Source organism: Protopterus annectens, chromosome 7.part1 (genome assembly GCF_019279795.1).
Source record: "Protopterus annectens isolate FY-2018-M chromosome 7.part1, PAN1.0, whole genome shotgun sequence".
NCBI classification, from domain to species: domain Eukaryota; kingdom Metazoa; phylum Chordata; order Ceratodontiformes; family Protopteridae; genus Protopterus; species Protopterus annectens.
Genome location: NC_056740.1, coordinates 184383517 through 184400921, shown reverse-complemented (window position 1 = coordinate 184400921; position 17405 = coordinate 184383517). Strand labels below are relative to the sequence as shown.

The window sequence follows — 17405 nt, the reverse complement described above, 5'->3', positions numbered from 1 at the left end:
GCTTTATTGAAACAGCTATACCTAAACCTTTGTTCAGATGATGTTTTAGCAGCTTGCAAAAAACAATTACCTCCTCCACTCTGAAGTGCCTGAGGTAAGTTCTATAATGGTGGACTGTCTCATAGAAGGCTTTTTTAGCAGTAGCAGTAGCCAGACCATACTTTTGTAGGTCTAATTCATCCTGACTTCTTAAGCCATATGAATTGTGCCTGATCAGCAGGATTTTTTAAGGGACATTAGTTTTAATTTATAAGTTTAACTGTGAGAATGTTCAGTAAGAATTGGGCCACTGACTTCAACACAGAGCTGTTAAGTCCTTTGCACTGTTCCACACTGATGCTCCCAGCAATTTCCAGAGTATATACATCTTAATATTTCCTATTATATCACTGGATTCTTGTAAGTAGCCTACATTAATTCTTCCAGTATTTACAGGACTTCAAATCATCTCAGGACTGTCCAATTCAGCTTTCTTGTGACCTTGTCATATGCTTTCTCCATGTCTATAAATGCCCAGATTAACTCTTTATTTATGTCCTGCTTCTTCTCTACGCTGCTGTCTGTCTCACAGGAACATATGATCAGTTCTAATGCATCCTGATCTGAATCTGAATTGCTTGTCTGATAGCTTACTTTCTACTACTCTGCAAGTTTTTCCCATGAAGGGTACTTATCACCACAGAAGTTAATACTTGTTTCCTTTTTGCAAATCCTCTGCATATTCATTTGTAAGTCATTTAGTCATGATGTTCAACACTTTCGCTGTTACATTTGTATATCTAGATGATAAAAACACTCCAGAACTGCATTCTTTGAAATGGAAAAAAAAAACAAGAAAATATGCAAAATGGATGTAATGCATGTATGTATATATATATATATATATATATATATATATATATGGATCCCTATCACATGGTCGACAGGCCAAATGATCAACTTTCATTTGGTCGACAAGCAGTTTTATGTGGGGGGCTTCGACCCCCACACCCCCCAATGTGAGGGGCTGTGCCCCCCTCACCCCCCCCAACTATATATATCAACTCCAGGGTTGCACAACATTGGGGAGGGGGGAAATCTGCCTGTCGACCAAATGAATTGTCGATCAAATAAAAGTCGATCAAATGGCTTGTCGACCATCTCAGGTAGACCGATATATATATATATATATATATATATATATATGTGTGTGTGTATGTGTGTGTGTGTATGTATGGGGTTCTGAGATGAAATAAATGAAATATCTGATTCTATGAGGTATGTGAACTTGGTTCAACACTCATCAAAAAGATAAAGTATCTGTTACTATGTAGCACAGGGACTTGGTTTGCCACTTGTTTATAACAAAACGTGTTCCAAAAGCCACAGTACAACTTATTTCACTTTATGCATACACTCTTACAGTGATATATACACACACACATACGTAGATATATATGTATGTATGTATGTGTGTGTGTATGATGTATAGATACAGATATTTGTATGGATCTATAGATAACTATATATATATAGGTACACATGGTTGTACAGAGTCCTAGTTACGTAGTTGACAAATACACTTCTTTAGCACTATGCTGCTGGACTAAGGCCATGACATTCACATCCAATGCTTGCAATTGATAAAGCAGCTCATTTGAAACCTGATTCATACTAGCAGGTGAATGTACTCTCTCCTTCCTCTCTTTGTTTACTGAATGTGTTGTGAGGGGAAGAATCATTATAAAAATAATCCTCATGCAAAGGTATACTGAGTGCTTTGATTCTGCTGACAGGTACAGATGTCTGAATACCTTATACTGTTTCATTCTTTAAACATATAATCTTAATTGCTTATATAATTAACAAGTTGCACATCCATGGCAGTTGTGTCTAATAAATGCCAGTCAGTGCTATTTCACATCAGTAATCTTATTGATTGCTCTGAAAAAAAAAAGATGTAAAAAAATTATATTTTATTTTAGTATTACAAATCTGTAACTTATTACTACTGTTTCACTTACAGGCTTTTGCTCTTATTGAAAGGCATCCTGAATTTAAAGATTATGTGTATGTACCGTATGCCCAGTGGCTGGCAGAGAATGACAGATTTGAAGAAGCACAAAAAGGTAACTGTAATTTGCATATTATTTTTGCCAATGAGTTAAAAATTCTGAACAGTGAAGGATTAAAATATTATGACCCATATGGCAGTTGACAATGTTTGTCCTACAAGCGGTACTGTTTCAAAAGCAAATCAGCAGAAAACATTATATAGCTGCTCATACAATATGTTGTATAGATGGACAGATAAATGAATAACTGTAAATATATACTTCATGTACAGACAGATAGATGGCTGTGCTACTACTTCAGACTGGTGGTGAGGAAAGCCATATTTTTATGGCTATCTGAATAGCTTTCTTTGGTATTCATTGTCTTCATAACTGTGCTGAACTCCTGTACACATTGTTGGATTCTAATGCCATTTCTTCATTAGAATATTTGATAATAATATTTAATTTTAACAAGCATATCAGTTACAGATTTATTGGTGTTAGTTTAAAGCAGAGGTCTAAATCCATGCAACCCATTGTAAACATTCCACAGTAATTATTCCTTATCCAGTTTATGTGCTTCACAGTTTTCTTTTCAATTTTATTGTCTTCTCACCCTGTGTATCTCCCTCTCTCTCCTTCACCTATCTCCTACCTCTTTCTTGACTTCACAGCTCATCAGTTTGAGTTTCCTGTGATCTTCACCCTGAATCTTGAGGACCAATACCGTTTGGTTATATGCTTATAACCTGTTCCTTACCTGTTTTGTTAAAGTGGTGGAATTGAGTGGAATCTTGACAAAAAGTGGTAAAGAGTATGTGGAAACTAGATTAGAAAACATGACAAAGTCCCCAGTGCAGAGGCTGGGCTGTCTGCACTCCTATTGGATTATGTAATTAAGTCTGGAATTTGTGCTGTGCAGTACCAGGGCAAAGAGAATTTCCCTTTGCAGGACCTCTCAACAGTTTGGACTTTGGCTTAATGGTGCCTATACTTTATCTGAAGGGAACACACCTACATGAGCACTGAGCATGCCAGACGTTTAACCTGGTGCAGAAGGAGGAAACAAAAGCTTGATGCCTGCCCCAAAGTGAGCTGGAAGACTGAAGTGGAGGGAATCTAGTGCATTGATCAATAACAGGGCCTCTTACACAAATCCAGGTAGGAGTTTGATAGGTAGAGTAGCAGGAAGCCCTTTATCAGCAAAAGCCTTGTCCGCCATTTTGGTGGTCTCCACCCTTTCACCAGCTGCTGCTTGTCCTTTGGTTAGCAAGGGATGAAGCAAGGTTTGCCAACAGGGTTCAGGACTTGATTCCTTCCACCTCTGTTTACCTACTGCTTGACTGTTAGCATGTCACTTAACCAGAACGTGTTCCCAAGTCACCCTTGAAAAGGCACAATTGTGATCAGTAGGCTTGTCCAGTTAAACGCAGAAAATAAAAAATATGCATTACAATTCATCATCTTATACCTTAAGAGGACGTGAGAGAGGTGCTTCTCTTGTAACCACTCAGGAGTTTGTCCTGAGATTAAAAGATTACATTTCCTTTGCTTGAGAACTTGGCTGGCCTTCTCATGTTCAGCAGGATGTTGACTCCTCTAAGTGTTTTGTAGATGCACTTGTGTCCAAGGAGAGTAATTTGCTCACCTCACCCCAGTTCCTTGACTCACAAGCAATTGTTGAATAATACCCACTAGCCCTCCTGCATCAGGTGGGCTTGTTGTCATTCACATCATATTGAACTTTTGTTCATCTTAAGGAATATAATTTGATGCTTTTGCAAGACCCATTTCAGGCCTGTCATGTACCGACTCCATCATCATCATTGGATGCTTCCCCTTGTTCTGGGGTACATTACCTTCCCCTTAGCATATGTGTGTTTTGTGACTCATTTTGGTGGCATGGGATGATCACAAGCCATCTCTTCCAAGTGCTAGCTTGGAAAGAATGACCGTCTCCCTCACCCCATCTCTTCTCCATGTCTTCTTGTGCTGAGAAATCAGAGGGAATTAAGGTTCTTCTCTCTTGGATGGGCAAGAATAACAAGGTCAGGTACAAACTTGCATTCTTCTGTGGACTTGCTATGATTCCTTTTCCTGCATTTGTCTTGGGAAGAAGAATGAAGAACCCTGCATCCTTTCTCCTCTGGAGGTTGTCTAAATGGATGCATTTTTTTTCAGATTTCTGCTTTCTCCACCTGTACTAGTGACATAGATTTATAAAAACCATGATGATGACCCAAGCAGCCAAGCTTTGATTATGAGCTTGGGCACTTGATGTAGCAGGGAATGATGGGGTGGAGGTGTTGAGTTCCAGGTAGTATTATGCCACCACTCCTGGACATGATCCCTGTGGATGGACAGAAACATAGTTTGCCCAAGCTGGTGATGATAATCCATGGCAACTGCTCATGGTGACTCACATTACATGCCATTGGATGGACATAAGTATTGTCTAAAGTGGTGTCACGCTGGGGGGAAAAGACCAGTCATACAAATTTCTGTCTTAGTGTGGATACTTGTGAGAGCACAAACTCCATAAAGATTGTCTGAATGACAGCCACTCCAGGCAATTTGCAACTTAGGGGTCTGGAAGAGAGATCACTTAGCCTTTGGGGATGAATTGGCTTGAATTTAAAGGGGGTAAGCTTGATAGTTGGTAAACAGAAGGGAGAAGGAAACTAAGAAGAAATAATTTCATACTTTCTGCAGTCACTTACAACTGGATAACTTGTTCTTTGTGAAACAGACTTATGAAATCTTCTGTTGACTGGTTATGATTCCACTTTCTTTTCCCCCAAAGAGGCCTAACTTTTATTTTGGGAAGGAGGATGAAGATTCCTGAACCATTCTTCCTCTGGAGGCTGTCCTAAAGGAGGCCATGTTTTCTTTCAGACTGATAGTAGTCTGACACTGGTCCTTTAGCTCCAGAAAAGACAAGAGACTCTTTACAACCCCGTACAACTGAATGTAATGTGCTCTGTAGGCTTCCAAGGTTTAACTCTTGCATAATCTTTCTATTTCAGCATGTAGAGAACAACAAAACTTTGCCATCTTACTACTGACCGAGAGAAGACTAAACTGTGGGAAGTTGAGCAAATGAGTTTTCCTTTATTCTTGTACTCCTACAGGCCTGAAGGCTTTACAATTGTATGTTCCACCTGACTCATTTTAGTCCTTTCTCATTGATTAGGTGCTGGAAAAGTTAGATGAGTGTCTAATTCTAGGATCAAAGAGCCTCTGGGGAAGACACTTAGCTGCCGTCTCTTCAGTGACCTTCTATGTAGCCTTCTACAACTTTGATTGCACTTACTCTGGGGGTGGCACAGAAGCATCTGGTATTTTTCTACATCAGATAGTGAGATTTAGACTCTGCTGTTGTAAGGAAGAGATGCATCACACTATTTTTGGATAGCTATTTCTGGGAAGAAATTGTCTTGCTGTCTTCTCGGTATATTGCTGAGGATTTGCAAAAAAGGAAACAAGTACAGTAGAGTCAGTTATCCGAACATCAGTTATCTAAAACGTCAGTTATCCGAATGCAGGCTTCCAAGTTATCTGGTAGGAAAAAATCATAAAGTCTGAATATGTAAACATTATACATGTTTGCTAGTGCATGTTTTTTGAGTTTGTAGCCCGCTCGTGTGTGAAAAATATTCTTTATTGTCCACTGGAATCACTGAATGGTTGAAAATTGTATTCCCTGCATGCAGAAAAAAACAAGATTTTAGAAGTTTTTTTATCCACTTCATTTATATGCTTGATTATCCGAACAGTTTGATTATCCAAACTACCCTAGGTCCCAACTAGTTCAGATAATCGACTCTGTACTGTATTAACTTCTCATGGGAAACCTTCCACAAAATCTTTTACATGTAAAAAAAAATTCTCTAGGAAAATGTTTATTTTGGGTATGAATAGAGAATTCAGGGACTGTCATAAGATCATTTCATGTTAAGTTTTGTTTACCTTCCTAAACTTTTTTTGAGGAAGGTTGTTAATAAAATGACTTTAGATATGTTTATTTTGTTGTAGTAGGTTCATAGGGTGGTACTAGGCTATTGGCCAAGCCAGGAAGGTACCCTGGCTTTCGCCACCCAAGAAAATTATTTTCCTGTGCCACTGTCGAGCAGAGCCACAGAAGTGATCCCAGGGGTGGATTTCCTATTTCCCATCCAATCATCAAGATGTTTCTTGAAGAATGCTAATGAGAAGCCTTGTTTGATATAGATTGGTAGTTTGTTCCAAAGTATGGCAAGTATCTGGGACAGGAATCTATCCCTCCAACATGCTTTGTTTATTGTGGTGACAAGGTTTAGGTCCCTAGAGCGTGTAGCTTTGAGGGATTGGGATTTCTTTAAGTGGAGCATGTCCAACAGCTCTGGGTTTGACATAGCTTTGTATGTTAGGCAGAGATCACCTCTGAGTAGGCGATATGAGACGGAGTAAAGCTGGAGATTTTTGAGACGGTCTGTATAGGGCATCTGTTTGAGGCCGGTAATCCTCTTTGTGAGGTATTTTTGCGGCCTTTCCAGTTGTTGTAGATGTCTTGTGAGGACATACCAAAAGGGGCGTTGTACTCTATAATGGGTCTAATGAGTGATGAGTGGAGGGGAACAGTGACCTCTTTTTTGCTGGATGAGAAACCTTTTGTGATGAGGTGTGCTACATAGAAGGATTTCCTGACTACTGTGGCGATGTGATTATCAAAGGAGAGACTACTGTCCACCTGTGTCCCAAGGTCTCTTATCAGACTTTTGGTGTTAAGTTTACTACCGCCTGTGTGTTAGTTCATGGGTACAGAGTTTTTACCAAAGGGGATGACAATGCACTTTTTGGCATTGAGCTTGAGGCCATGGCTTTGACACCAGGCATCTGTCTCAGTGAGGCCCTTTTGTAGGATGTCCACATTGTTAGGAGTTTCGATTATTGCTCCTAGTTTGCAGTCATCTGCAAACTTCGTTAGCCAAAGACCCTTAGTGTTGGCCTGTACTTCAGAGAAGTAGATGCCAAACAAGAGCGGTCCCAGGACTGAACCCTGAGGTACTCCACTTGTCACTTGTCTGGAGCTGGATTTGGAGTTGGCTACTTTTACAGTGTGGGTTCTATCAGTAAGCCAGTTAGCAACCCATTGGGTGACGTATGGATTAATGCCCAGCTTAGTAAGTTTATCTATGATTCCAGAGTGGGGGATGGTGTCAAAGGCCTTGGCAAGGTCTAGATAGGATGTGTGGACCACCTTACCCTTGTCCATGCCTCTGGAGACTGATTTGAAGAAGTCAATCAAGTTCAGGAGACAAGATCGGCCCTTCACGAACCCAAACTGGGTGGGGTCCAGTGTTTGAAGGTTGCCAATGTCTTTGTTTATAAGTTCCATGATAATACTCTCCATGGCCTTGCAGATAAGGCTTGTCAGACTGATGGGACGGTAGTTTCCGGGATCCAAGGTGGGTCCCCCCTTGTGGAGTGGGATAACTGTAGCTGTGCGCCACTCAGTGGGCACGAGACCTGAGGTGAGGCTATGATTAAACATGACACTTAGGTGAGGTGCCAGTTCATATTGTAGTTCATGTAGTACACAGCCCGGGATGTCATCTGGTCCCATGGATGCTGTATTCTTAGCTTTGGAGAGTGCGTTTTTTACCTGTGTGGCCGTTATTACCGGAATTTGGCAATCTTCCTGTATTGAGATGGGCCATTTAGGGGGTGAGAGGGGGGTGAAGTTGGCACTGAATCGATCTGCCGGGATATTGGCAATATCCTTGGGATCAGTATATTTAATGCCATTCTGTTTTATCTCAGAGCAGATCTGAGCATTGCCATTTATATTCTTGACATAGTTATAGAATGCCTTGTGGTTGTCTTTGGAATCTTTGGCAATTTTATTTTCGTAACTAGCTTTGGAGGATTTTATGAGGGATCTCAGTTTCTTACTGAGGCTGGTAAGGAAGTTTTTTGCATCCTGGGATTTTCCTTTTTTCTGCAACAGTTTCTTCCTTTTGTTGTAAAGTTTGTTTATGGCAGGGGACCACCAAATTGGCTTATTTTTTTTTGGATGAGAGCATCTTGGTTCTGTTTGGGATGGCACGATTTATGCATGAGTGGATGTGCTCGTACAGTACCTTAGTGTAGGATTCAGCAGTTGAACTTTCAGCTCCCGTCTGCATGGGTGTCATGAGGTTTGTCACTTCTGACTTGAGTAGCATGAAGTTGGCTTTGGAGAAGTTTTTTATGGAGGTTTCCTTACTGGGGGGTGGGGATGAGATGTGGATGTTAAGGGTGATTAGCTTATGGTCAGACGTGACTAACGAGGGGGTGACCATAGGTGTGGAGCATCGATTTCCCATGTTGGTAATGACCAGGTCTAGGATATTGGAGCCCCTGGTGTGACTATGGATTAGTTGATCCAGGGCGTTGGAATTTATGAATTCCAAGAACCGTTGGGCAAAGGTGTTGGTACATGAGTAGCTTTCCCAGTTAATGGCAGGGTAGTTAAAATCACCCAGTATTAGGGTGTTTGGTTCTATCTTAATATTTTCCAGAATGTTTAGAAAGGTATAGTGAGAATCTTGGGGTATGGTGGGGGATCTGTAGCAAGCTACAATTTGGATTGCAGTCTTACCTAGTGTTAGTTGCACCTGGAGAATTTCAGACGCATTGTGTTGGGCAACTAGCCTGGTGGTGTGAATATCCTTGGTGAATATTGACACTCCTCCACCTTTAGTGTTTCGGTCCTGCTTTGGTGGCCGAAAAGTGTGGTAAGAGTTGTAGCCTGGTATTGCAGGGGTGCTCTCTGGAGCCTTGAACCAGGTCTCAGTTACTGCACAGATATCGATGTTCTCCATTTTTAGGAGAGAGTGCATTTTGAGGTTTAGACTTCTAGCATTGAGTAGCATTACCTTCAGATTTTGCATGCTTGTACCTGTTACGGTGGTGGTTTTGTCCTTTGAACTTTGCCCAAAAAAGGCACTATAGGGGTGGCAAGAGCCTTAGCCAGTAACCTGAATCCCAGGGGCGACAGGTGCAGACCATCTCTGGCAAAGAATCGTGGCCTTTTTTACTCTTCTGCCAAGATTAATCTTTCAGCCATTTTTGGTTGTTTGCCCATAGATCTCCCCTTTCTAACCAGTCTAAAGTCAAGAAGTTTCTGAAAGGGGTTTTGCATATCCATCCACCTAGAAAGTAGGTGTTTCCTCTTTGGAATCTTAATTTTAATTTTGAAAAACTAACACGTTCTCAATTTGGACCAGCTCATCATGCTGATATGAAGTTATTAACTTGAAAAACAGTTATTTATTGCTCTACTCCACTCAGGCATTGTTGATTAACTCAAGAGGCTAGTTGTAAATCCTTATGTCACCCAGTGAATAGCCAGCTGGCTCACAGACAGGACCCAGGAAGTTAGAAATGGGGATTCCACCTCTACAAAGAGGCCAGTCACAACTAGAGTTCCTCTGGAATTGGTCTTAGGGACACTCCTTTTTGGAATTTATTTCTCTGAAGTCAAGGCCAGTGTCAGAGGCCTCTGGCTGACCAAATTTGCAGACAATTACAAATTAGGAGCAGTCATAGAATTCGCCACTGACACTAATGTTCACCACGAAGGGCTGACATAGACAAATAACTTGTGTCAGAACCATGCACTAAAAATAAATGTCAAGACATGCATAATAGTATCTTTCAGGAAGTAATCCTGTTCTGATAACTATCATATTGACAACACACCCCTAAGAATTGACCCAGTAGTCAGGGTCTTTGGGACGCACACAGACTGTAATCTAGCCTTAGACTGTTATGTGCCTGCACTACTGAGGAAATCATTCTATTTTGTGCAACTTATAAACAAAAGTCTGGCATCTAGGTCCAAGAAGGTCATTGTCACACTATATTTAGCATTCATCAGACCTATCTTTGACGTCCCAGCTCTGGGGCAGTAATCAAGGAGTCTAAATCCTCATCACTGACACTAGTCAGGGACGTTCACTTGGAATAAAAATAGATGCACACAGTGTTTTCAGATGCAGCTTTCTGCACTCAGCAAAATTTCCCTTACGAGCACACAGGGAACACACTCAGTCCAGGGGCTGGATTCCCCTCAATGAACACCATAACCTGCTGTCCCACAGCATACTCTTGGGCTCGAGCATTCCTGTCATACCAGACATATTTCTGCTGTTGGGCTCCTGCCAGCTTCTGCTGGACCCAGCCCATGAGCTCCCTAAGCCTTGTCCTGAAGTTTAGGACATGTGCCATAACCACTCATCATGAATCAAATTTAAAGGCCCCCTAACCCTATGCCCATACAAAAACTCAAAGGGTGAAAAACCTGTGGCTTCCTGGGCTACCTCTGTGTATGCAAACAACAGATGGGGCAAATATTTGTCCCACTGTCTCTGAAACTGGTCTGCAAATGCCAGTAGCATGGTCTTTAGTGTACAGTTTAACCTCTCCACAGGACCAGTATTCTGGGGGTGGTTTTTAGGTGCTTCACCCCACAGCGCTCCCACAGACAAGCCAGCAGGTGTGACCTGAAATTGGCACCTCTGTCAGTCAGTATTTCTCTCAGGATACCTACCATGCTGAAAATCTCAAAGAAAGCAATTGCCACCTTCTCTGCCTCTATGGAGGACAGAGCCACCACCTCAAGGTATCTAGTAGTATAATCTACTACCACCAGCATATACTTCTTCCCTATGGAACTGGGGTACTTGGATGCCTCACAGTATCTATAGCTACCCTGTGAAATGGCTCCTGAATCCCAGGTAAAGGCATCAAAGGAGCTTTGACCTTGTCCCCTGCCTTGCCTACTTTTAGGCACTGCTCACAGATCCTGCAGTACCCTGTAACATTCCTTGCAATCCAGGCCAATAAAAGTTCTGCATCATACATCTCTTGGTATGCGTTATACCTGTATAACCTGCAAAAGGAGTGTCATGGGCTATGGGCTAGAAGTGCCAGATAGTAGGCTGTAGGCACTACCAACTGCTGTATTATGTCACCCTGTAGCCCTCCCTCAGAGATCCACTCTCTGTATAGTAACCCTTTATGCCATTAGACAGACTTCCCTTTTTCTTGAGAATCAGGTGCCTCCCTAGCTAACTCCCTCAAGCCTGTTAGTGTAGGGTCCAAGAGCTGAGCCTGTTTCAACTCTACCTTAGTGACCCTTCATAGCTCCTCCTCCACAGGAAGTCTGGTACCCTCTGACAGCAGTACCTCACTGGCAGCCTGGGTACTACTGCTCACCTCTGCCATTTCAGCCACTGTGTCCAAGGGCTGTGGCTCACCATCAGGCTTACTGCTAGAGGGTAGCTCCCTCCCAGAAATAGCCATCTAATCAGCATAGCTTCAGGTGTGAGGTCTGTCTGGGTCTCCCCCAGGCTACCAGCCCCACATGCCTGTCTTCAAGCTTAACTGCATGTAACTGCATGCACACAAGGTACTGCATTATCAAAATCATTCCCTATCAGGAGATCTGCAGGGATATCCTCAAACACACCTACGTGCTTGTTTCCTTTTCCACCCTCCAGTCAAGGTGAACCCTGGCCAAAGGCATATGGAATGGGGTCCCTCCTAAAGCTCTGAGTGAAATGGACTGCCCAAGCAACTACTGCTCCTCTTTAACCACTGCAGGCTTCTCAATGATTATGTCAGAGGATGTTTCTCTCATTGCAGTGGCCTGTTTTCCATCCACTAAAATAGGATATAAACTCCAGTGATAGTCTGGTACCTCTGTTATCTCCAGACAACTTACCACTGGCATACTGTTATTCCCATTTGCAGGCTCCCCTACCTTTTGTTCCCCACCTTGCTTCCGTGAACATTTGTATACTACATGGCACCACTGGTTACACTTAAAAAACATCTAACACTTGATCCTGGCCATGCACCTGAACTAGTGGCTTCCCCTGTTACTGGTAGACTCTTTTGGGTGGTTTAGGCTGCCCACCATGGATTCCGTTATGTCCATCTGCAGCACTGGGTATCCCCTTCTTGTGCAGTGATGCCCTGCTTTCTAAGTAGAGATCTCCTTTTTTTCCTCAGCTCATCTGCAAAATTACACTATCAGTCTGCCATCTAGATTCTAATGTCCTCAGGCAAAGTGCTAAGGGCTTATTCCCTCACCAAAAGGTCTGCCAGCCTTTCAGTAGTGATGAGCTAAGCACTTAACTCAGCAATGTAATCACATTCACTTTTATCTGCCTTGTGTCTGTGCTCACAGAACTTTTTTCTGTAAGCTTCAGGTGTTAAAACATTCCTGTAAACATTGTTTTACTTTATCATTGTTTAAACAATCAGTATCAGACAATTTAGAAACAGCAGTTATGGCTTTACGATGGAGTAAGGGGTCAGGAACCGTACCCAGACCCTTGGTCAGCATTATACTGTTTACATACTGCTTCAAATATATGAATAAAACTATCAAAATTATCACCTTCTGTAAACTGTGGAAGAAATGTATTGACCTTTATTGCTTCTGGGGTTCGATTATTCCCTTCCCCATTACCTACATGACCCTGGCAAAGAGTCAGGCTCTCTCTCTCTCTCATGTTGATGCTGCTTCTCATTTTCTTCAGCCTCCAACCTCTGCAGTCTGTCTGCTGATTCTAATTCCATTTGTTAATCCTTTTCTTCGGCCTCCAAATGCTGCAGTCTGTCTGCTGACTCTAATGCCAAACCTTTGGCTTCCAGTTCAAGTCTCTTTAACTCCAGATGGACTTTTAAGTCCTCTGAGGAAAAGGTGAACTGTCCTGTTTCTGAAGGCTGCACATCACCTTCACTAGACTGGTTGTCTTCCTGGTTGCTGGTCAGAGCTGCGACTAAGGCTGAAATCATTTCCTCTGTAGTCAGATTGGCATACATCAGTCCTTTGACTTGGCACACCTTGGCCAACTGGTTCTTTGTCAGCTTGCCATAATCGTCTGCTAACATCTTTGCCTGCTTTCCCTGACTAAACTGAGGTAACAAAAAAATAAATAAAACTGTTGTGAAATGAAACTCTGTATGTTTACTTTATGGCTGCTTGAAAGTACACACACCTTCAGTGATAACTGCTTACAGGCTACAAAAGTGCAATTAATATCCACACCACTGCTCACCGATATGTGATGTCCCTGCTCTGGTCCAGTAGTCAAGGAGCTTGAATCCTCAACACTGACACCTGTGAGGGACGTTCATTTGGAACAAAAGTAGATACACATAGTATTTTCAAATGCAGCTCTCTGCACCTAGCACAATTTCCCTTAAGAGCACACAGGGGAACACACAGTCCGGGGGCTTGGTTTTCCTGTCTCTCTCTCCAGGCTCTCAGTAAGACTTCCCACTGTCACAGTTGTAGAGTCCAGTCCTCAGCCGAGTGTTCCAAGCCAAGTCGTCCACCACCGTCTCTGTGAAACCATTCCTCTGTGTCCCTGCTCCAAGTAGCTGATACACACAGTTTTTGAGATTTGATTTTCACACTAACACACACACACACACACACACACACACACACACACACACACACACACACACACACACATCTTTGAAAGGCTGGCACAGATTTATCAGCTATGCCCCCTCTGCCCAGACTGTAAGTTAGGTACTGCCATCAGAATGCTCCAAAGCTCGCTACTCCAGGGCATTTACAAGGGTACCCAATTGCACTGAGTAAAATTAATACTAATACAAATGGTAGTGTTTGACTAATTCAGCAAGGCTTTCAGAAGTGGCCACAGTGTCACCAAATAAATATAAGTACTCTCAAAGTTTTAAGTATTCTGTAAAAGACCAGCCACAATGAAAAGTTTAAATATATTTAATAATAAGTAAAAGAGCATGAAAATACTAAATATATATTTACAATAAACACCAAAGTTTGAATCACAGGAAATATTAAAATAACACTGTTAGATTTATACAGATACAGGAAAAACAGTACTTAACTAATCTCGCTATATTTTCATGACTGATCTAAAGAATTACTATTCCCTGGTTACTTACTAAAGCAAGGCAAGATGAAGTGGGTGAGTGGTCTTGTCAATTCCAAAAACAAACTGCTCTGTACTTCTGTCTCATTTACTATTAAAACATCATTTCAATGCTGGATTACAGAATGACATCACATACATCTGGTCATCTGACTCTGGTTCCCACTCTACCCCTGTTGCTAAAAACTGAACCAGAATCTAGCACCAGTGTGTCATAATACACATACACAGAGCTTTGCTAAGATGTGTTATAGCATCTGGAAGCTGTAAAACCATTTCAAAACTTCCACCCTTCTAGGGTAGTCATTAGTTCACCCCTAAGGAAAATACAGTAGGATTCTTTGTCCTGGTTTTCACGGACATTTTGTCTCTGGCTGCAATCATAACTTTAAGAAACAATCTTTATGGCCTAAACCAGGTAATTTAATTTCAGACTATTTTTCAAAGTTAGCTGGACTGAGATTAACCTCTTCTCTTTCAGTATTCTCTGTTACAGTATATTCATTTCAGCAGTTAAAATACAGTCTGACATACAGTTGTATTTCTTTTCTGTCCAGCAGGACCCACTGTCAGTACATTTTTAACACAAGCAACTTTACAAATACATTTTCAACTCAAGCATCTGTATAAATCAGTTTGATATACAAATGACATATAAATCTTTACAAAACTCCAGCTAGCTATGCTGGCATATGTTACACATCCGCTGCCCTACTTCTCCTGGCATAGCTGGCAATACCTCACATCATCACACTGTCAATAAGTAGAGTGCCTCCTTTGATATGTACCTGACCAGGCACATCCAGCAATTAGGACGCCCACAGAAGTTCCTCACTTAAAGAATACAGGGCATATGTAATGCATCCTATGCAGACTGCCTTAAAGCCATATCCCTGTTTTCTGTCTCCTAAAGGCTGTTGAGGGGAGATCTCTGTTTGGCATACAAAGCATTGTCAGACCTCATCCTGATGGACCTCCTACATATGCACAAAACAAAGAACACCAGAATTACCCATTCTAAAGACTTAAACCTTGTCAGTGATGTAAATAGGACCTGCTGGAGAGACAGATATGTATCCCAGAGACAACCCAGTCTCTGGAACAAGCTTCCTGTCCATGTGAAACCGAGTTCCTCCCTAACTAAATTTAAGTGCAATTTGGACAGTTGGATGGGGCACAGGAAATTAATCCTTGGTTTGGCACCTATGTCTCTAATGGACAAAGTCAGTCTGTTAATGGTTCATCTCACAGGCCCCTGCTTGTAAATGTTGTTACTCATCTTGTGTATATTGAATAAGATGATGAGGCTGGGTGTTCATTTAAGTAGTTTATTACACACAAACACATCAGGGTAGATAGCAGGAACATTAACCTTAAACGAACTAGCCAACTGACTACTACACACATGCATGCTTTCACCTTGGCTGCTCACTACAAATGGCTTGCGCATGCTCAGTACCTATATGCACGTGCCAACTGACTGGAAAACTTCTTAAAGTTATATCACACACTTTGATCTACATCCTCCCTCTTTACTGAGTTGTCTTGCATTGACAATGACATTTGAATAGGCATGCAAATTATACAGACAATAATAAAACAATATGCATGTCCTGGTTGCCGTGTATCTGGAACTAGGTCTGGAAATGTGACTTGATCTTGTAATGTAATAGTTAGGACTGGGTTTAGCAGCAGGGACAGTCACTGGGTAATTTTTTGCTTTAGGACTGTTGGGGATATTCTCAGGAACAGGGATATTGACTAGAATGTCCTCTGGTACTGGAACATTGGATAAGTCTCCATTACAGGCAAGGTTGTGTAACACTGGCTCGAACACTGGCAATAAATGCTTCCAATTCCACCAAAATTCTATTCTCTGTAATTCCACAATGTACGATCTCAGCTCTTGACACAAACTTTTCACAAATCCAATCCGTTCAAAACCTTTTGTTGTCTGCATCCTATCTCCCCTTCTTTTATTGGATTGAGCAGTTTGCTGGTCTTATGATAGTAGGACGTCTGGAACAAACACTTTTTTCAAGAGTTGAGCTTTCACTGCTTTGTTATTTTAGTACATGGAACTAACAAATTATTACTACTAGTTGGTAATGTGGTTCTCGTTTGTCTCGACAAAAGTCTCTGGGCAGGCGAACCAAAATGATTATCACAAGGAATGTTTCTGAGATTCAGGAGATTTAGAAAAACATTCGTATTGTCTCATTTTGATTTCTCTAACAGCTGTTTTGCACTTTGAACTGAACGTTCTGCCAAGCCATTTGACTGCGGGTATTCAGGTCTACTAGTAATATGAACAAAGTCCCACATTTCAGCAAATCTCTTGAACTGCGGACTTGTGAATTGTGCACCATTGTCTGAAATGATTCTGTGTAGACTACCATTGACAGAAAAATGTCTCTTCAACTTAGTAATGACAGTATTGGATGTGAGATTAGGAAGTAGGTCAATCTTGAGCCAATTTGAATAAGAGTCTACTAACACCAAGTAATGTTGGCCATTCCACTTGAAAATGTCAGTGGCTACTGTCGACCAAGGTAGTTCAGGAATCTGGCTTAACTGAAGTGGTTCTATTTGCTGATGCGGTTTAGTACCTTTACATACAGAACAAACTGAAAGTTTTTTCTCAATGTCTTTTGACATAGAATGCCAAGATTTACTATCATTTATTCGTCTTTGCAATGTGTGTCTTATCGTTTGTCCGAACCGTATGTGTGAATATGGGGAAAATGAATGTCAACAATGTCGAGCACTGAAGTGTTGAATGTTCGAATTTGACATAATTTGAACATTTACCACACTTCCACAACTCTATATACTGAGCATCCCACAGTAAAAAGACCATTTTTGCAGGGGGGCAAGCCCCCCGTGCCCCCCACACCACCTGCTACTTATATATACAAACTCCAAGATTGCACTACAGTCAGGGAATTGGTACATTTCCCAATCCCCACTATAGTGCGATCTGCATTAAAATGTAGAAAGTCACAACAATGAATGCTGTAGTGTATTCGCTGTTGTGCATTTCAATGTTCATTCTTTCATTACTGTTGAATGGGGCGTTTTGGACTAACGTAAATCGCACAAAGTCCGACCACCCATTTGATAGTAAACCGAATGCCAGAATAGTAGTCCCGTTGCCCTTCTTTTGGTAGAATCAGTTCCTGGGTGGCCACAATGCAAGATCTTAATGTACTCTTGTTGCAAAGATTTTGGAACAATCACTTTTGGACCTTTCATGATGATACCACCTTCCATCAAAATCTTGTCCCTGTAAGGAAAATACTGCTGCACATCTACTGATAAACAGGATTGCTTTGGCGGCCATCCTCAACTGATAAAAGTGGTTGAGCTTCTAGAGAATTGGATTTGAAGCAGTGTGAGTTCT

General features: G+C 41.6%; 1 protein-coding gene across 1 annotated transcript in view; it reads left to right on the top strand.

The window, feature by feature from the left end:
* Positions 1–17405, top strand: part of IFT122 (intraflagellar transport 122) — a 2412356-nt gene that overhangs the window by 1525239 nt on the left and 869712 nt on the right. The window contains exon 20 of the mRNA XM_044078630.1: positions 2006–2108. Within this exon, the coding sequence (XP_043934565.1) occupies positions 2006–2108 (103 nt within the window). The remainder of the gene's footprint in view (positions 1–2005; positions 2109–17405) is intronic.